The sequence below is a fragment of the Sinocyclocheilus rhinocerous genome, unplaced genomic scaffold (assembly GCF_001515625.1).
Source record: "Sinocyclocheilus rhinocerous isolate Xijiao unplaced genomic scaffold, SAMN03320098_v1.1 scaffold62, whole genome shotgun sequence".
In the NCBI taxonomy this organism is placed as follows: Eukaryota; Metazoa; Chordata; class Actinopteri; order Cypriniformes; family Cyprinidae; genus Sinocyclocheilus; species Sinocyclocheilus rhinocerous.
In genome coordinates, this window is record NW_015656585.1 from 3,186,936 (window position 1) to 3,209,344 (window position 22,409).

A 22,409-nucleotide genomic window follows, 5' to 3' on the forward strand; every position below is an offset into this window, starting at 1 on the left:
ATTCAAACCAAATAATGCTGGACTTTGGGGAAGTCATAGAGGCAGGCATGTTATATTAATGTATATGTAAAACCAATGAAGTAATTAGCTGTTGATTCTTGACGAAATAGAAGAAAGGTATTGCAGCAGAGTCCTAAAAAACATATTGTTTAACATAAATACACAAGAAAATGACACTTGAGGTGACACATTTGATGATATAGCAATCTCATTCTGACCTTTAACCTTTTTTGCTTGCTTTTGAGTACAGTGTATATGGAACAAACATCTGCTCGCCGACTCTTACACCATCATTACCGAAACATCATAAAAAGAACTTTCATGCAATCACTGCCGATTGATCGGAGAGGTTGCTCAACTTCCCTTTTCTGCCCCTTCAACCAGCATCTTGTAAAGCCACTGCAAGAAGGAACCATAAAAATTTCCCATAAACAATCTTTAAATCATTGCAGTGAGATTCTGTACATGAATTTTTTTTTTTAATCCAAAGAAAAGAAAGAGAGGGAGCAATGACAAAGTGGCAAAGGAAGTATCTTGGCCCTCGCTCTTGCCTGGTGAGCCACGTTAGCCTCTGGGCTTAATTGAAGCCAGGAGGGAGCGTTTAATAATTGCTGTCAGGAGATCAAATTTAATTCTCTTTTCACAGGACCGCTGTAGGGTAGAGTGAAACAAATTGTCATCGGAGATTTCCAAATGAACAAAGCTTTTAATTAGTCTGATTAGAATGCCGTGGTATAGAGGGAGAAGAGGGGATAGAAAAATGTACAATTAAATAATCAGAGGATCATCCGAGCATGCTGTCTTGTGTTGTGGGGAGGTCACATGACTGTCTTCTCACCTAACTATCACCCTCAAAAACATGGCTGACATCACAAGACATTGTCATTGTCATTCTCTGCCAGCAATCTTTTTGGGTGAAGATATCAGGCCTTGTCTGTTGACAGTGACAAGTTTAGTCACTTTTCCTTTTATTTAGTTAAGTATTAATAAACACTAGGGCTGCAACTAACGATTATTTTGATAATCGATTAGTTGGTCGATTGTTGTTGTTGTTTTTTTTGTTGTTTCTCCCCCCCGATAATAATAAATTTTATCAATTAGTTGTTGCAGCCCTAATAAACACCTAATTCTGTTTCCAGATTTGACTCCAGAAGTGTACAGCTGATTAGTGGTTGCTGTGTCTGCACTAGTTTTCCAAATCTATTAAACTATGCAACGCTTCACAGCAAATGCTTTTGTCATTCTGGTTTTAGCATAAACATGGATGTTCATACACAATTCAGCTTTGAACGAGAGTGACGCTGCTTTCTAGAAATTATGTGACTCTTTTACATTTTCAGAATTTTAAAAGTGATTTCAGTTAAACTTGAGTTAGGGCTGGGCGATAATTCGATGATAATAATTATCGCGATATAATTTTCCTCGATAAAACTATATGAAGTGTTCGATAAATGTTCGATATAATGTTTATGCGCCAAAAGCGGAATGAAACCGCGCAACTCATTTAAAGCGCGCCACACAGACCGTTTATCCGTTCGGATCAAAGTTCAAACTGCCGCGCGGCGCGAGCTCACTAGAGCAGATGCGTTTACTTGGTCACGCGAGCACTAAACAGCGCTGTGAGATCCACTGCTTGAATTCAGCGATGAACACAAATGACTTAGTGATTTAAACTAGTTTAAAGCCAAACAGGATAAACACTGTGTGCAACTAGACAGTCCGAAGGCTTTTCAATCTACACATCGCCATCATTTACCATGGATTTACTGTAGTAACACTCACTGCACCAAGGTATTGTGGCAGAAACTTGGGATATTCACACTGAATTTTAATACAGGAGTAATGGTAATTATAGTACGTATTTGTGATTAAGCTATAGCATGTGTGCATTTATACTGAATGTTTTTAGACTACTGTTTTTCATACAAATAGGCTACCTAAAAAACATATAGTTATATTTTTACCATTGTATTGCGGTGCTATATGTGTGGTTTTAACTGTGTTTATCATGATTTAAATGTATGCTACTATGGGAGACCAATGCTTAATAAAAAATAAAAAAACCTTGGTCAGAATAAATTTAACCATATAAAACTGAGGTTGCTACAATTTTTACAGATGTTACTGATTTTGATAATGAACAAAAATTTGAAACTAAGAAATTAATTTTTCTATTTAGATATTTATTTTGTTAAGGAAAATTAATGGTCTGGTTTCTACAACTTTCACTTTGGAGCAAAAATCTGGCTTTAAACTTGAAAAAAATAAAGATTTGACATTTATCGTGATAATTATCGATATAGACTGATATTAAAAAAATTATCGTGATATTTTTTTGGGCCATATCGCCCAGCCCTAACTTGAGTTAACCAACTAGTTGCCTGTCATGCAGTACAATGTGAGAGCCACTGCAAGTTTGTGTTTTTTAAATAATGTCATATCAATCGTAACTTTATGCTGTGTAAGGCATCAATAATTGGCATCTACTTTAGTCACTATCATTATAGTTACAGATGTATTGACAATTAAAAGGGGTTCGACCACAGTTATTAATTCCTACATTATTCAATACACTTCTGAAAGATGTGTAAAAATGAAACCTGTTAGTAAATATGGTTGTTTGTTTATCTCGAACACTGAAGGTGTGAATGTAGTCATAGTCAACGTAGTCATAGTTAATTAAATTAAATGTCTATCATGCAAACGAGTCTGTTTCTCTTTCTGTTTTTTTTTTTTTTTTTACATGCTAACGTAGTTGGACGTTATTTCAGTTCTCCTTTCTGTCTTTAACTCTGTTCCACTAATACTAAGAACTCACCCAGAAGTCTGAGAGATTCTTTGAGGTAATGTCTTCAGCATAATGACCGATGAAACCACCCAAAGCAACTCACGCAATCTCCATTTCATGTCCACCACATGGCTAACGTAGTTGGACGTTATTTCAGTTCTCCTTTCTGTCTTTAACTCTGTTCCACTAATACTAAGAACTCACCCAGAAGTCTGAGAGATTCTTTGAGGTAATGTCTTCAGCATAATGACCGATGAAACCACCCAAAGCAACTCACGCAATCTCCATTTCATGTCCACCACATGGCCATCGCCCTATTGACCAAGACCAAGCCGCTGTTAGAGCTGTCATTTTTGCCTTATTTCTTTACTAACAGCTGGCCGGCCAGAACAGGACAGTGATCAGTCATTACACCATTCACTCAGTATGTGTCTGTCAGCTGAGCAGCTGGCTTCAGCGCGCCTCTTTCAGTTACAGTTGGCACAGTATGTTGTGCCATGCTTTCCTTGGGCCAGTAACCAATCGCTAATTGAAAGACAGCTCTCACCTTCCCCGGTTCTGGCTTTAGCGGGCCGCACTTCTCTGTTTACTGACTTCATGAAGGATGCAACTGCTGTTCACACCCTTTCATTCTATTTTCCACTGTTGCACTAGGTCAGGTGCCACCATATGAAAGACCAACACTACAGCGCTTTTTCATCAGACCTTGCACCAAATATCCATACTTCCCTGTTACAAAGTATTCAGAAAGCAATTCATCGAATTAGTTGGAGACAAATACATACTATTCATGACACAAAAGGAAAATAATATGCAGGTGACATACTATATCAACTGAGATTCTGAAGTGTGCAACAAGTAGACACTGCCAACGACGATGGGAGTGATGTGAAGTGGAGAGTCGTCAAATTTAAATTGTTTTAATTATATATAATTAAATTTAAAAAAAAAAATTTTTTTTAATTGTTAGCCGTTTGGCTGTAGTAAGTTAGCTGTAGCTGTAGTTGGCTGTAGTAACATGGTGTCATAAATACAGAATGTATTTCAGTGGTTAAAAATGCTTCATTAAATTCAATAATTACTATTATATTAAATATCCATATGTGAATTTGGATGTAGCCAAAGTCTTTGTCTTTGGGATTGAAGAGATTATTGTATTAAATTGAAATTGATAACTGTATGATAACAATTGAAAACAACAGAGAGTTCAACAAATGATTTTAAAGTTAAAATTGTTACGGTGATTTGAAACTGGATTCAAACCAAATAGTGCTGCTTGCAATGTAAACTCACATATACCCGACAAGAGCATGTCGTATTTTAGTCGTACATGATTCTGTGCCAAGATTCTTAGTTGTTTTGACAAAGAGAGGTGAACTTTGGGAAGTCAGAGGGGCAGGCGTGTTATTTTAAGGTACTTGTAGAACTATTTAAGTAATTAGCTGGTAATTCCTGTAGAGACAGAGGGAAGGCATTTCAGCAGAGTCCTGAAAGAGCGCCCTGTATCACATAAATAAATCCCTCCACCCAATGCTCTAATCTAGCAAAGCACCTGAAAAGAGTTATTCACTAATCACTGCAAAAACAGAACAGCGGTTCATCTATCATTTTACACTTTTGGTAATAAAACCTCACATTTTAAAAAATGTCTCTCTTGATCTGTGCCCTTTTTCCCTCTGGATTGAAATGAGTTTATGAAGAAACAAATGACTTGAATGGTTTGGAAAATAAGATGGGCTGTGAAATCAGTTTTACTATCCCAGAATGAGGTTGTTTTGTGTGATGAAATCTAATAATGGTGTGGATGCCGTGATTTGGTATGTTGGTAAAGCCTTGTCATTAAAGTTGTGGCCTTCAGTGCTTAAAAAGTAAAAACCGCAAGACCTTTTTGTCAGGGCTTGCATCAGCCAAGGCCATTTGTTTGCAGTCAGCTGTGGCTCAAGCCCTCAGCTCTTTTTCTCTCTGTTCTTCTCTTCTTTTTTCTTCTTTTCTGGCCTGGAGAAGTAAGCGCAGGAGTTTTGGTTCCCATTTTGTGTACACTGGAACAGTTTAGGAAAGGAAGCACCTTTACACCTTTGATTGTCTGTGGCTGCTGATGTCATATCCTTCCACCATTCTGTGTGTGTGGGTGTATGCTTCCTGTCTCTATCCAGTCATACAGTGGGGGGGTCTAGGGGGTATAGATGACCATGGAGGAATCCAGATAGACACTGATGCTCTCTTACTGTAATGAGACTGTGTCTTACAGTAGCTTTTAATGTGTTTTGACTGCATTCAAAATACAGTAAGTGGAAATTAGAGAGAATTCAAATGAAATATGTTGAGTAATTGCTTTTCTGCACTAAACTTCCAAATATTAGGACCAATTGTAAACTGGTTAAGCAATATGCCAAATGATTTGCATCATATGAAGTTTCAACATAAGATTTTTTTTTCCTATTGGTGCACAGAAGAATAACTTTTTAATTTGTGTTTTTATATTTACTAAAAAAAATAATTATCATACAGTTTAACAATCCTTTTAAATGTTTTCTTTTTGTCACAAAAAAAATGATTTTTATCACGGAAAGAAAATTAACAAAAAATAGATTTATTTAGTTATAATGCATCAAATCTTACATTTGCATAGGTTAGCGGGCAGTCGTTATTGATGAGACTTACCGTCGTTGCTCAGAAAAGTCTGTACCATTTATTCAAATTTTAAAATCCACATGCAAAGTAAAAATGCATTCTGTATGCCAACCATTTTTACAGGCACTCATTATGATCTGCATTTCCAGGGTCTCTCCCACACTGACCGGATCTCAGGATCAGGTCACCCATCCTGTGTCTTTTCCACAACCGAGATTTATGGGCACTCGTCAGCTCTGTCCCTCAGGCAGACGCTGCCACACTTAAGAAGCACTCCCCATAATGACTTTATACAGACAATAGGCCGTTAATTCTCTCGCTATGGGCTCCCTGCCCCTCGTCAAGCACAAACCAAACAGCCACACCTCCATGAATATATGTGTTAAAGGAAAAAAAAACCTTGAGTGTAAATAACAGTATTTATTTAGTTTTGAGGATTACTACATGAAACATTCTTAGGATTAAGACGTGGAAAAAAGTCTCAAGGCTCAAAAGCGTGCCTTTGTATTGGAATTGTTCGGAAGACATATTAAAAATTGTTTTTTGGCATCTTCAAGGAAATGGGAGTTTATTTTAAGAGAGTGAGGGTTTATTTAATGTATAATGCACCTCCTAAAAGGTTTACTTTCTGCCCCGTAATATGTTATTTCAAATCTTCGCAACCACATTTCCCCACGAGGATAGAGGATACTGCCCTTTTTTTCAAACACACGCTAGTACCAAATGTCTTGCAGATGTGCTGCGAAGAAAAGAAAAGAGGGAAAGTGGAAGCCAGAGAGTTTACAAAGGGTGGCAACATTGTGCTGAGGTCAATTTCTCAAAAGATCAGCTCCTGTCTGATTGTAATAATAATGTACAGATTACTTTAATGTGGCGGGAGTCAAGCACCGCTGCAGTGTTCCACACAGATTGCGCCAGATCTCAATAAAAGTGAAACCTGCCAGAGTTGTGTATCTCATCAAAACAAGTGTTTCATTATCAGATATAGTCTCTGTACTTTTTTACAAATATAATTCATGGTATTTGCATCTTAATCATTTTTCATTCTCAACACGAGACCCCTTAGAGAAATAAAAAATTGCTTTGTTTCTTTTTTTCCTCTAACAAAATTATATCGCTGAGCACAGAGAAGTCATATTCACTTTATTAGGATTTTGACAATACAATCGTGCGCTTGTGAAATATTTTTTTTCTTTTCCGATGGAACACTAGGGACCGAGCCAACCCAGAATCGTGCCTGTTTATGAACATACTCATTGCCCTCATAGTTCCATTTCTTAAAGGCAGAGAGAGACAGAACGAAAGAGAGAAAAACACACAGCACCTCATTACATCCCAGTGTCGGCGCCCCCACCTCTCTCTCCTTTTCCCCCACGATTTCTCCTCGTTCCCCCACCGCCCTTGTGCTCTGTGGCAGAGGAAGAGAGGCATGGTTAACAGATGGACGGCAGCTTCTCCTCCTTTTCCTCAAGAGAGACCTGCTCACATCTCTCTCATTCTCCTTTGGTTTTCTCTTTTCACTTGGATTTGCTCTTTGTACTCTTGCTTTGAGCCCAATATATCAAATGAGAAAGGTTGTGGGTTAACTTGTCTTATCTTTACCTCTCTGTCCTGTAGCATCCCTCTGTGACCCTTCAGCCCTTTGGTGGTGACCCCTCTTCCAGGCTTTCTTCTGTCTGTCAGACTAAGCCAAGTCTGTCCTGAGGTTCACTTTGGGGGGAGGGATCTTTCTGGCCCTCGTCTCTCGCTCTCTCGTTCTCACCCTCCCCATATGCTTTGGCTATGGATTAGTGAATTGGCTTATCATGGCAGAGAAAGCCTGTTAGTAGTACCTCTCCGCCTTACTCTTTCTCTCTCTCTGGCATAATTTCACATACTAAACACTAAAACCCTCTCACACACATATATTTGATCTCAAACGCACACATAGTCTTTGTTCCCTTGATTTCGGCAGGGGTCAGTCACACTTGTGAATCAAGAACAGACATATTCAGCCATAAATTGTATATGAGTGCTTGTGTGGCGGCGACGGGACCGTTTTTATGTCTAAAGTGCCTCTGGCTGCTGATCAACCACAACTTGTCTGCTGTAGTTCGGCTTTACTGGTGTAAATTGGATTGTGCTCATCTGTGGTAATCTGAAAGCAGATGAGTGTGAGCATGTGTACATGTGAAGGAGGGGATGATGGAATGAGAGAGATGGGGGAGGGGGGGTGGCCAGGGTGAAGGGAGAGTTATGGCACTTTTCCACTGCATGGTACGGCACGGTACGGTTCGGTACGGTTCACTTTGGGGGGTTTTCCACTGGGTACAGTACCTGGTACCTGGTACTTTTTTCAGTACCACCTCGGTTGAGGTTCCAAGTGAACCTTACCGTTACCAAAACATGACGTGTAAACTCTCCTGATCACTGATTGGCCAGAGAGAATCGTCACTACCTGCATCACTGAACTTGCCACACGAGACACAACAGACTTAAATCAGCACAGCCAGCGAAGGATCGAACGCAACTGTTTTGAACGAGCGCACCTTTTTTAGCAACCAAAAAATGGCTATTTCGTTGTCTGTTGAGGAAGTACAAACGTTCCTCTCGTTGATAGCAGAGGAGTGGATCCAGCGAGAGCTTGATGGGGCGACGCGGAATGAAAAAGTTTTCCGCCCACTCTAAAGCGGTACTAAACAGCAGTGGAAACGCAAACCGATCCGAGCCGTGCCGTACTGAACCGTGCCAAGCTGAATCGTACCACGCAGTGGAAAAGCGCCAATAGAGGCTGTGCTGAGGATGAATCAGGTTGCCCGAGTACTTACGGGTGGGGGAAGGATACCTGGTGCCTCAAATCATCCCATATACTGTATAGTACCACCAAAAAAAATATTTGAACGCTTAAGTCACACATAAAATGAATGGATATCTTTATATGCTTTAGATTAAAAAGATAGATAGATAGATAGATAGATAGATAGTTTGGATGGATATTTTATTTAATAAAAACATGTTATTTGTACTTAAATACTATTTAAGTATTAAATATTTAATACTTAAATATAGACAATTAAACCAATCTATCTATCTATCTATTTAATAAAAACATGTTATTTGTACTTAAATACTATTTAAGTATTAAATATTTAATACTTAAATATAGACAATTAAACCAATCTATCTATCTATCTATCTATCTATCTACAGCGGGTAAAATAAGTATTGAACACGTAACCAATTTTCTCAGTAAATATATTTCAAAAGGTGCTGTTGACATGAAATTTTCACCAGATTTCGGTAATAACCCAAGTAATCCATACATACAAATAAACAAAACACATAATTTCAGAAATTAAGTTATGTGTAATAAAATGGAATGACACAGAGAAAAAGTATTGAACTACTGAAATTTATTTAATACCTTGTACAAAAGCCTTTGTTGGTAATGACAGCTTCAAGACGTCTCCTGTATGGAGAAACTAGTCGCATGCATTGCTCAGGTGTGATTTTGGCCCATTCTTCCACACAAACAGTCTTCAAATCTCGAAAGTTCTGTGGGCCTCTTCTATGAACTCTGATCTTTAGTTCTTATTTTCTATTGGATTCAAGTCAGGTGATTGGCTGGGCCATTCTAGCAGCTTTATTTTCTTTCACTGAAACCAACTGAGAGTTTCCTTGACTGTGTTTGGGATCATTGTCTTGCTGAAATGTCCACTCGTTTCATCTTCATCATCCTGGTACTGTAGGTGTTGGGACATCTATCTACATGTCCACAAGTAATGTGAGGTCATTTAATGAATAAGTAAGTAAATAAATAAATAAATAAATATTTTATAAAGTTAAAGCAGGTTTTCTTTACATGTCTACAGGTTTAATAATTTGTTATCTAATGCGATAACATTCATACTTTCATTCATTTCAGTTGTTGGTGCCACTGTAAACGCGAGTCAGTGTCCAGATGAAGCCCATTAAAAGGCTTTTAAAATTACGTAAAGTCCACATTGAGACTCTGGCATGGTTGAATGGGGATTACAGACCTGTCGTTATCAATGAGAAAGCTGCTCTTTGAGTCACAGCCATAGACCCTGTTTTGATTAAGTTAACTACTTAATCAGCTTTCAAATGTGAGCAGAGAAACCGCACTCTGTGACGCCAAGTCTGCTGGCTGCACGATGAGTAAATATTTACACGGGCGTCCAGTCATTATCACCAGCTTTTAGTTGAGTTGTTTTGCTCCTTGTTTTATGTCTTTTACAGTGGTCCTCTAAACAATCATCAAGCCACTTCGGATTTCGCCACTTACACGTTAAGACGTCCTCGCTAACGGTCCAGCTAACAGCTCTGGATGAAGTACAGAGCGCTGTTGTTTGTATGCTAATAGAGTGTAACTTATTCACAGCTATTATTAGAGACAATGGAAAATAAATTATATCCATATCAGCACAAGGTTGTATTTGTAGCGGCGAAACTATGTATTTAACAACTCTATTTCAATGACACTGAGGGAATCCAACAACTCAGTGCGGAATTTGGTAAATTAGCCACACTGTATGAAATGAAGATGGATCTGAGCCAATGAAATTAGAGTTTGCTTGCGGTTTAACTCAAATGACATGAAAAAGTCTCTGGAAAGCTTTAAAACCCCTACTCCACCCATAAGCACTTGATTATTAATAAATGAGAGCAGCATGGCAGTGCGGATAGACGTGAGAAGCGCAGCGTATCCTTTAGGTGTATCTACATCAATGTTCCTCGCTCACTCTGGCAGGTGAAATCTGGTTCAGAAAGAAGAAAAAGAGCTGGAGAATAAAGAGAAAGCAATGGAGGGCTTTTAACGTGACACCACTGACAGCTTTACTGCATTACAGCGAGCTTAAATAATGGGACGCTCATTTGCATAACGAGGGACGTTATCACCTCTACTGTCAGAATAAAACACAACAACAGTTCTGCCGCTCCTCCCAGAGATGAATCGGGTTGGCCTACTTTACGGCACCAAAGAGGTGCGCACATGCACACAAACACCAGCGCGCACACACGTGTGTTCTGTGATCGCGCTGTGTGGATCTGAGCTGTGAGCACTTTATAGAAAGCCTGGGTTAGCTTCTCGGGTGAGGGCAGCCTTTCAAAAGCAGAAAGAGCTCAGCAGGAGGGCCCGATAAAGGCCCCGCACACCTTTTTCCCTGAGAGACGGAGAGACGGAGAGCCGAGCAAAGCCGCGACGTGACAACGGGATCATATTCTAGAGCGGGTTAAATTAGGATGGCCCACGTTTCCATTCAGGTTCTTCTTCAGCTCTTATGGATGGTAAAGCCTCATCTCATCATCAGTCACAGTTTTGTTGCATTCACACAAATGTTCAGCTAAAAGGGCAATTCCAATGTGTTCGTTCGGCGTGCTCGTGACAATTCTGTGCAATGTTACACCAGTGTTGTTTAGGAAAGTGGCGCTGCTTGTCGTTCGGGCGACAGTAAACGTTACACTGCAAATGATTAGAACTGTTAAGTTAGTGGCACTTCCAAAACACTGTCAAATTCTCTGTGACTGTAGAGAGAGCATGACAGTGCTGTCTACCCTCATAGTCGCAGCCAAAGCGCGAGAATCTGATTTGCATGATATTGATGGCAGAAAACAGCGCTGCCTCGGATCGTCTGCAGATTCTTTTGTCTTTATTTGCTGTCCCATGTGGCTCAGACTCTGCCTTTCCCTGTTTTTTAACGCTACGGTTTTGCCATTTTTCATCTGACTTAATGCCTTTCTCTCTCTGCCTTTTGCAGGTACAGCTACTGGAATCTTTGAATTGAGCGGAGGAAGTCGAGAGAAGAAAGCCTGGTTTGAAGAAAAAGCAAGCAAAAACAGAGGGACAAAAGAATAAGTTCATTAGAGAAAGAGAGAAACGAAAAGACGGGGACAATGGGGAGGAAAAAGATTCAGATCACACGGATTATGGATGAACGCAACAGACAGGTGAGTCACACTGACCAGAAGGAGCCAAAAACCACCTCTAGACAACTTCCTTCACAGAAGTTTGATGGGTTATTTCAAACGAAAATAGACCAAGTAGGTGGTGTGTGCACGCTAATTGTTGGCGTGCTCGCATGCCGCCACCTCTAGCTTATGGCTGTGGAATATTACTTTAGCAGGGGCAGGGTGGGTGGAGAACACAAACACGCAGAGATGGCAATGGTGGAATGATGCCACATGCTTCAGGGCTTTAGGTGGAGTCAACACAGAGGTAGAAGATGGCCCTCGAGGGGCCTTCCTGCCTTAGCTAGTAGTTTTCCTCTTCAACTTGGCTCTCAGATCGCTGAGATCCTGTTCATCACTTCATAATAAAATGAATTGTCTTTAATGAGAGAATCTTTTTATTATTCATCCCTGCTGAAAAATACCAGGTTTTAGCTGTTTTAAGCTGGTCTTGCAGGTCTCCCAATCTTCCTAAGCTTCCTAACCAGCAGCCAATTGCCCAAAACCTCAGCTTTGACTAGTTTAGACACTAAGATAAAAAAATAATAATTGTATTAATTTGGCTTTAAAAAAATCTGTTAATGCATTCACATTTGAACTATTAGAAAAACATCTGTATCTAAGTTTCTCTGGCCGTGAAACAGAATCAAGTCAGGAACACACAAAAACAGGCAGATATTATGCATAGCAGATACTGTAGTTGTATTGATCGTATTGGTGCCAGTTACATAGACGCTTGTTTTACTGCAAGATCAATAAATGTTCTTTAGGTTTGGCATTTACATTTGTCCTCTTATGGAAAGTAGAAAACCTGGAAAGCAGTTTGACAGAAAGTAACCTAGACTAGTTTGAGGTTTTTCTCTGTCTTCTGTATCGTAACGTGACTCTCTGAACAGTCAACCAGAGTCCTCACATCCTTTCACAGGATGACACTTTGTCACAGAAACAGACATTCGTAGTTCCTCAGTCTGGTCTGGAGAAGAAAAAAAATATGTGATTTTGGGAAAAGGACTTGGCTAACAGTTGATATGACTGAGTGAGACCATACTGCTGCAGTTAATGGCTGCTGTCTGGACCTTGGGTGGGTTGATCAATTATTGAAGATAGTGTGAGGGCCCGAGGAGAAAGAGAGAAAAAAGCGGGTGAGGAAAGTAATGGGCGTGTCAGCCGGAGCAGACAGAGGGGGCACAGTGACATTAGTCATCCAGTACTTGTGGGTTGAGTAAGTTCTCCCCCTTGAGGAAACCAGAGGCTCACATGCATGTGGGCACTCATGCCAAACGCTGAAAGAATGAGTCAAGGTACTTCTCAAACCAGAAACTTCTCTGTTCTCTGTTTCTATTTATTTTGAAAAACCAACAAGTTTTGAGGTTAACGAGGCATCATATTGAATTTGCTTCTGAGTTTAAAATAACATAAACATGTACAAATTTCAAAGGTTTGTGTATATGAAAAATAAAAGTTGTATTGGTGAGTTTACGTTTGCTTAAAGGAATAATTCATCTAGAAAGGACATTTTTGTCATTATTTACTGAATTCAACTTAATTTTTTTTTTTTTATATATACTGAACACACATTTTTCAAGAGACTTTATGCAGCTCTTTCCCTACAATGACAATTCATATATGTCAAGCTCTAAAAAGAACAAAAAGCATAAAATGTACCATAAAAGTAGTCCATCTGAGAACATGTGATATTTGATCTCATTAATGTTTAAAATATATTTGATTTGAGAGTCCTGGCTGAGGGAAAGGAAATAATATAAGATAATGGCTTATATTTTAGTCTTTCCCCACACAAATCTATTGTTTTAATTATTTTATTTTATTTTGTTTTATTTCTTTTTTAGGGGAGAGATTGGCACAATAAGTGACTAGTAACTGCCATTATATATTTTTTTGTCTTATCCACAGATAATATCATGAGTCTATAATGACAGAATTTTCCTTTTCTACACAACCTTTTTTGCACTATTTTCTACTTGCAATGCTCAGAGACACAGAGTTTCTAATCATAAGCAAAGATAAAAAGGAAAGGAGGAGGGGGGCTGAGGTCAGGATGTTTTTGGCGAGGCTATCGGATTGCACAGAGAGCATCCTGTCTTGGTGTTATCGCTGTTCTCCTCTCCTTCTCTCTCTCTCTTTTCTCTCACTCCCCCTTAACCAGACTTCAAGATCAGAGATTGATACAGGAAGGACACATGATGAGAGTCAATGCCACAGATTTCCAGGTCTTGGGATAGAAAAGAAGAAAGGGAGGGCCAAGAAACAAACAATGACATTTAATTCCTTTTGACCAGTTTCCTTAAATATGGTTGAAATGAAGCGTTTCATACTACTTCATTACTTAAGATGCATCACGCTATGTGGGATTGACCTCTTGGCTCAAGTAAACTTCCAATCTGCATGATTGCAATGTTGCAGGACAGTTATCCTTTTGCCAAAATTGGTCATAATTTTGCATGCTTACTGTCTACACTCTAAAAAATGCTGGGTTGTTTCAACCCAACTTTGGGTCAAATATGGACTAACCCAACCGTTGGGTTAATTTTTTACATTAAATTTTTAACCCAAAAGTTGGGTTAGTCCATATTTGACCCAAAGTTGGGTTGAAACAACCCAGCATTTTTTAGAGTGTAGTATGACCACATTGTTAGTCGTATGTCAACAACTTTAATGGAAACCAATCCCAAAACCTACTGTGGCCTTGCAAAGTGATAAGAATAAGCTCATAAATTCTCCATAGAGATTTTGGTCAGAAGATGCTTTGCTGAAAGCATGCATCATAAATTGTTGTGTATTTATAGAGTATATGTCATGTTCTACAGCTGGCACAGGGGTTATCATTGACTCTTGTCCTCTTGCTGCCATTCATCTGGGGCTGTGGCAAACAACTTGCTTCTTTGTATTACAAGTGAAGCATGAAGACAGACATCACAAGACAAGAATGGAGGGCCTTTGACTTACAAAGGGTTTTTTCTTTTCTATTTTGCTTTTTCTCTCCCCTCTAGCTCTTAATGTGTTGAAGACGTGGCTGGGGCTGTGCATATTTTCACTTCCTCTTTAAGGAAATCTTTCCATACTGAAGCCAAATAAACAACAGACTGTTTCAATAGTGTCACCTTAAGCTCGACATTCTTGAGATGTTTGCTCTCTTTTCATGCAAATGCAACCAATTTTTGTAGCAGACTTTCATTTTATGGGTGACCAAAGATGAAAAAGGTGATGCTAATAATAAATTACAAAAGAATTATATATTAAAATGTATTAAAAACAGAATATATTTATATAAAATATATGTATATAAAAATCATAACAAAAATGTCATTTATTTCAGTGATGGCAAAGTTGAATGTTCAGCTTCAGTGAAAATCAGCTTCCAGTCTTCAGTGCGCTTGATTCTTCAAAAATTATTTTATGATACAGGAACTATTCGAGCCGTTCATGCCAGGCTGAGGAGAGAGGTGTTGTAATAATGTAAAATATGTGAAAAATAATGTGTTTTTCGAACAACCTAGTATAAGAGCCTGTTCTAGTACACCCCCAAAACAAAATCAAGACTTTGTAAAAAAGCATAATTGGAGCCCTTTAATTTTTTTTTTTGTGAAAACTGTGATAAATTAATAATAAATGTATCAGTTTCTGATCAAAAATTTACTTTTGAACTGTAGTCTATATGAAATTATTTTTGATATAATTGCATATACTTTTTATTTACTATGTCAACATGTTAACATGTATTTATACATTTTGCCTGATTTATTGATAAAAACAAGGCAGGATAAGCGAAATAAAAAAGGTGAAAGTATATGATATAACCTTAAATACTAAATGGATATACTGTAAAAACCTAAACCTACACAGTGCATAAGAATTAAATGTTTGAATGCTCAAAAATCTTTGGCTCAACTGTCGTCTTCCATCATTGCCTTGCTGATATCACCTCTTCCAGACTGGCAGCTTCCCTACGGCCCACCCTGCTTCTGGCGCCATGCTTATGGGCACAAGGCCTCAGTCGCCCTGGGCGGCCACTTTGGCTCCGTAGCCCACCTCCTGAAAACACTTACACAGAGCAAGGCACCTCCAGCAGGCCTCCCTGGCGTTGACTGGCTGCCCAGAAGCTTAGACAGAGGGCATCAGTGTGAGGAGCCTGGCTTTCTTCCCCCCAGCCACTCAAACACTTTCCTGGGCACGTCACATGAAAGGACCCCCTGTGTCATAAAAGTGTTAGCCACATCGCTAACAAGAGCATGCTTACTGTCTAATTTTCACACTGCTGAATACACAGCATACACTTACAGGCACGTTTGAGAGAGATGAATCTGTGTAATAATTATATTAAAATAAAATGATGTTTAGTCAGTTATATTTGGGAACTAGCTGATTCATCTGCTATATGATGACAAGAGAGTCCGCAATACCAGGTTTAGGGCGGGATATGGTGGATGTCTGATATTGGTGATGAAATAAAGGTGAGGAAACATTTGCTTACTTGGCAGAATACATTTTTAGGAGTTCAGGAAAATTATATGGAGTCTTTAAGGCCACATTAATGTGCAGCATTCAAAAAAATATGTTATAAAAGAATAATATGTACTGTTCGAAAGAGGTCAATAATGTTATTCAATCAGGATGCAATAAAAAGTAAAAGAAACACATTTATAATGTTACAAAAGTACATTTTAAATGAATGCTGTTCTTTTGAACTTTCAATTCGTTAAAGAATCCTAAAAAAATATCACGGTCTTCACAAAAATATTAAGTAGCATGACTGATGACTGTTTTTAGCATTGATAATGTATCTTGAGCACCAAATCAGCATATTAGAATGATTTGTGAAGGATCATGTGACACTGATGACTGGAGTAGTGGCTGCAGAAAATTTGGGTTTCAGATCTAAATAGCAGTTTAATATACATATGTGACCCAGGACCACAAAACCAGTCTTAAGTCGCTGGGGTATATTTGTAGCAATAGCCAAAAATACATTGTATGTGTCAAAATTATAGATTTTTCTTTTATGCCAAAAATCATTAGGATATTAAGTAAAGATCATGTTCCATGAAGATATTTTGTAAATTCCCTACTGTAAATATATAAAAACTTATTTTTTATTAGTAATATGCATTGCTAAGAATTTTATTTGGACAACTTTAAAGGCGATTTTCTCAATATTTCGATTTTTTTGCACCCTCAGATTCCAGATTTTGAAATAGTTGTATCTCGGCCGAATGTTGTCCTATCACCCCCAATAAAAACATTATTTTATCATTTACTCACCCTCAACTTTCTTTCTTCTACAAAACACAAAATAAGACATATTGAAGAAACTTGAAGAATCGTAACCAAACAGTTTTGGTTACCATTGAGTTATATTGTCAAAATTTCAAAAATATATTTCATAGAAGTCAGATGATGTATAAATCTCAAATTTGAAAAATTGACCCTTATGACTGGTTTTGTGGTCCATGGTCACATATAAAATACATTTAAAATTTTAATAATATTTCACAATATTACTGTTTTACAGTATTTTTGATCAAATAAATGCAGCCTTGGTGAGCATAAGAGACTACTTTCAAAAACATTCAAAAGTGGACCAAACATTTGAATGGTAATGTATAGTACATTTTGATTTATTATATTCCATTTTTATTTGAATGGGACAAGAAGGAAATGATAACTCACTTTGATATGAGCTCGGGGTTTAACCTACAAAGAGCAAAAAGAACAATTGCAAAGATTTTGGGATTTTCCTCAGCAGAAAGGGACAGTTGTCACACATTACTTCTGTGTTAGAAATCCGTTTTCTGGAAGCCTTGTGATAGAAGTTCATTCAAAAGTACGCACTTTAATTGGCACTCAACATGCACTAGATGTGGTTTTCACTCCTCTAACTGACTTGGCAAATGCAGGCACCACACGTTCTGTAGGCTTCTGTTACCTTTCTTTTCATCTCTGCTTCATGATGGTGTGATGGCATGGAGATGGAGCTTGATTCAGCCACCCATGACAACAGAGGCGTCTCTCCAATCAACAACGGAAAGGTGTAAAACAGTTTGAGTAAAATTAACAGCAAGAAAATAATGAGGCCCTCTGGGTATCCCATCACCCCTTGCTCTCCTCTCCACGATTCCCACCTTTCTCTTGTGATCGTTACCTCTGCGCCTGTCTCCTCAAGAAACACGCTGTGCGTGTTTTTTCACTTTTTCATCTGTCTCTCCCTCTCTCTCTCTCTCTCTCTGTCTTATTTTTCTGCTTCTTCACCAACATCTTCTCAAAAATTCCTTTGCTTCCGCGAAGTGTAACTTCTCCAAATTTCTCCTCTTCGAATTTATCTTCTTAAAATTCTTTTGTTCCTCTTACGCTAATTGTTATTCCACTTTTCTTCTCATTATTCAGTGATTTTCTCATTTTCATTTTTCATGCAGGTTTTGCTTCTTATTATATTTCTGCTGATGACCTTCAAAACATTCTCTTTGTTACAGCAAGTGACGCTCAGTAAGGTTTTGAAAGCAGTGCTTAAATACCGCATATTTTGTTACTGTCAGTGTAGGTTAGAAGAAACAGAGCACAAATGCATCTCCTAACATCTTTTAACATTTAAATATAAGCTGTTTGGAAAGGAAACAGAGTCGAATTTGTGTTGGATAAACATGTCTATTGTCAATACAACCCCTACTGTGAGACTTCACCATAATGATTCATATAACATGGAGCGTGAGCGGTGAGATTTCGGGGTGTGTGGGTCGCACGGATCACGGTGCAGGGGCAGATGGTGACAAATGGACATTCATCCTCCCTGTCTCTGTCATCTAGAGGAACTCCCCAGGGGAAAAATGCACTGGAGGCGGGAAGCAGAAGCGAAGCCATTGTGAAGGGGAAGCTGTCAGGCACTTCCTGTTATGAGAGGAAATGCATACAAATGTGCTTCCTGACCTCCCCCCTCCGACTCCCCCTCACACACGTGCACACACACACACCAAACTCAGGCTGGGAATCGGACCTTTTTTCTCCTTTCTCCCTTTTATTCCTTCTGTTTGGCAGTAGAAAGGGATTCTCAATCCTTTAAACAACAGTTCAAACTCACCTCACCGTTACGTGCGCAACGGCACATTTAAGTCTACGTACTCGGCAGTTTGTTTGTCATGCATGACAAGAATGTGCTCACATGATAAGGGCTTCACACTTCTGTGGTCTGCAGGTTCAGGGTTCGAAGAGACAAAATCACAATCGTTATGAACCATGGTCCGTCATTTCTTGCAGCTCTCACCACATCGAGGAGGTGTTGCAACTGGCATTTTCTGCAATTAGCACGCTGGCTCGCTGAAGGCTCATGAGCTTCACAGATAACAAGGAATGAGATTGTGGAGGCAGGTAGCGAGCAGGAGAAGCGGGAGAACATCACACTTAAGGCCCTTGTGACTACATTATTCTGGCATGTTTCATATATGGTGAACTTTGTACCAAAACACTGGTTTTGGAGATAATGTGTAGGGAATCATTTGCTTTGAGTTCTTCATCAGATGAGATAAAATAAGTAATTTCAGCTAGTATTCAGTCGTGTGATATCAAAATGGTGGCCACTTCATGTAAAATCAGCAGCTTTTATTAGGTTACTGGTTTGAGTATTTCTCTCATGTTGAGTGGACATGATTTTAAACAGATTTTCCACTCATATTTTGGGGTGTAAAACTTAATAGGATAGTTTACCCCCCAATAAAAACATTCTCTTGTCATTTACTCAGCCTCAACTTTCTTTCTTCTACAAAACACAAAAGAAGATTGAAGAAACTTGAAGAATCGCAACCAAAAAGTTTTGGTTACCATTGAGTTCTATTGTCAACATTTCAGAAATATATTTCATAGAAGAAAGTCAGATGATGACATGAGGGTGAGTAAAGGATGACAGAATTTTCTTTTTGGGATGATTCTCCATTTAGGATCTAACACCTTTCACATAAATGTGACCCTGGACCACAAAACCAGTCATAAGGGCCAATTTTTGAAAAATCGACAATATTTGGCCGACATAAAACTATTTGAAAATCTGGAATCTGAGGGTGCAAAAAAAAATCAAAATATTGACAAAATCGCCTTTAAAGTTGTCCAAATGAAGTTCTCAGCAATGCATATTACTAATCAAAAATTACGTTTTGATATATTTACGGTAGGTAATTTACAAAATATCTTCATGGAACATGATCTTTACTTAATATCCTAATGATTTTTGGCACAAAAGAAAAATTGATAAATTTGATCCATACAATGTATTTTTGGCTTTTGCTACAAATATACACCAGCGACTTAAGACTGGTTTTGTGCTCCGAGTCACAAATAGGAAATTAATAGCAAAGTAAAATTCTAAGGAAACTTTATGGATTTTATGGACATCAAAAGAATATAAATGACATTGCAAAAAGCCTCTGATGAAGGATTTGTGAAGTATCTTTAGTATGTAGTGTTAGTGTTTGACTGTGGGTGTTGATGTCACTGGCCACAGTTCTTAGCTTGACCGCAGTGATTATTTAAAGTCCTTATATCTCCATATCTGACTATCTGTGTGATACTACTTCCTCTTTCAGAGAACTGCCCTGCAAATTGCTACATTTATTTTGGATGTGCGAATTAATGACTGACTTTGTTGTTTGTTTTTCAAATAATCCAAAATTCAAAGTCTGTTCATCAAACACACTGTTCAGCGTTTTCTTTTCTCAACCTGCTGTCATACTGGAGGTCAAATAATTCAAATGACAGATTTTTGGCTTATTCTTTTCGCATCTTGTCACACTTGCCAAATCTCCAGAAACCTCAAGAAGAAACCTCTCAGAACTGCTAAGTCACACTATAGAGGCTTTCTCAGGAAGCGCGAAACTCTCATTTTGGCTTTATCTTGCAGAAAAGGGAGCTGTCAAAACATCAGTTGTGTTGTTTAAGTGCCTGTTCAACTTGTCAAAATGATACATAATCAATACATCATTACTTCTCTCATAAATTACTGGAAGTATGATGATGGAGGATGACCAGCAGGATGAGAATCACTACTATAACTTTTGTAACTGTAATCTCTGAAGATTGAGAGAACACTGTCAAACAAAATTGGTGAAATGCAGTTCAAGTACACAAACACATACTGTGTGGTGACAGGACAGTTTACCCAAAAATTAAAATTATTTCATGATTTACTCACCATAATATTATACCAAACCTGCATGTCTTTCTTTATTCTGTGGGGCACAAACAAATTATTAGAATTGTGTTTGTTTGTTTATTTATTTATGACCCCATTGACTTTAAATAACTTTTAAGTGCTTTGCAGGTGAAAGAAAGTCATATGAGTTTGGAACAACATGAGAGTGAGTATATTAATTTTTAATTTGGGGGGGAACTATCCCTTTAAGTAGCTACTTCTACTTTTCTGGATGATTCAGTAATATAAAATAATGTTTTTGATTTGAATTAAACCAGTTAATTTAGATGTTTCCACATAAAGTATCTGTTCAGATTACCTGACAACAAATGTTTTTACAGTACACTATAAAATGTTCCTACTTGTTACACAAGTGTTATTTAGACTTTACCCATATATTTTTTTTAATTGTAACTAGGGATTGTTCTTTATTTATTTCTTTATTACATTTTTTTTTTAGTTTAACATACCATATGAGCTAAATAGTTTCACCATGACTACGTCAGAAACAAATTTGCAGCATCAAAGAATGCAATACCTTATGCTAATACATGCAAATTCTCTTGGTGATTGTCACATGCACAATATATTTTGTAATGTAATGCACTTTCGTTATGCAATAAATAAAGGGATATAGATTACTGTGAACATGTATCACAATAACAGGTGCATTGGGGACATTTTGGCTACATTTAAAAGAGATGAAGAGTTTAGTGGTTTGGCCTCAAGGTTCCTTCTATATCATGAGCTGGTCTTGTGTGTGTGGTTTCTCGAGCATTGCATTTAAGTGCTCAAGAGACATGAAACCTATGAGGTCAGAGAGAGATGCTTCTTATTTTTAATGCTGCTAATTTAGATGAGAACATGCACTGAGAAGTCATTAACAGCCTCTCAAACACTCTGTGGCAGCGATGATCTTTGTGCGAGTGAGTGTGTGCATGTGTTTGTATGTCTGTGCATCTGCTGAAAAAGTGCATTTGCACACAGATGCACGCAAGGGCAATACAATCTTTCTATTTTTCTTTGTTCCCCCAGTTTACTTAAGACGAATATGGTTAACCTTTATTATGAAATGAAATTATCCTAATTATACAGTCGAACTTATGTATTAGAGGGGTCAGACAAAGTTGGTGTTACTGTATTATTCTTAAATGAGAGGTTGATGCCTAATTTTGGAGGTTATATTTCAATTATTAAAGCTATTTTCTTCTTATGAATGCAAGAATAAGTATTTTACTTTTGGTTAAAGAACAGAGTTTTTAAAAGATCTTCAGTTGATTTATGAGAGGAAGGAGCTATTACTCTATTGTCTATTTTTCCAGATAATTTGGAAGAGCACAAAGGAAAATAAAGGAAAGTAGACAGAAGGAAAGAAAAGTAACATTGATTTTCTGAAGAAACACTGTATTTAGGACAACTTTAAGAGCATCAACGCGCTGAGCAAACACACATAGAGTCATCCATCTCCGTTTTTATGCCACCAGCCAATGCTTTGTGCTACGCCGTCAGTACAGCCTGTGACTTGTCTAAGCTTTTTCCCCCTCTTCTGTCTCTCTCTAGGTGACGTTTACAAAGAGAAAGTTTGGCCTGATGAAGAAAGCCTATGAGCTGAGCGTGTTGTGTGACTGTGAGATTGCCCTCATCATCTTCAACACTACTAACAAGCTTTTCCAGTATGCCAGCACAGATATGGACAAAGTGTTGCTCAAATACACTGAGTACAATGAGCCACATGAGAGCAGGACCAACTCTGACATTGTTGAGGTGAGTTTCTCAGATCTCCATACACTTACCTGACATTCTCACACTGTCAGCAGGGCATTATATTTTTTCATAATTAAAAATAGTAAT

The 22,409-nt window shown here is 38.1% G+C and overlaps 1 protein-coding gene across 9 annotated transcripts in view; it reads left to right on the forward strand.

The window, feature by feature from the left end:
* mef2cb (myocyte enhancer factor 2cb) overlaps nt 1-22,409 on the forward strand; it is a 77,197-nt gene that overhangs the window by 22,813 nt on the left and 31,975 nt on the right. For 8 of the 9 annotated variants that reach the window (XM_016527817.1, XM_016527818.1, XM_016527816.1 and 5 more), the window contains 2 exons: nt 11,179-11,368; nt 22,119-22,322. In XM_016527817.1, the coding sequence (XP_016383303.1) occupies nt 11,315-11,368; nt 22,119-22,322 (258 nt within the window). In that variant the 5' untranslated portion in view covers nt 11,179-11,314. Of the gene's footprint in view, nt 1-9,538; nt 9,578-11,178; nt 11,369-22,118; nt 22,323-22,409 lie in introns of those variants that run through there. The other variant, XM_016527819.1, reaches the window with a different exon arrangement.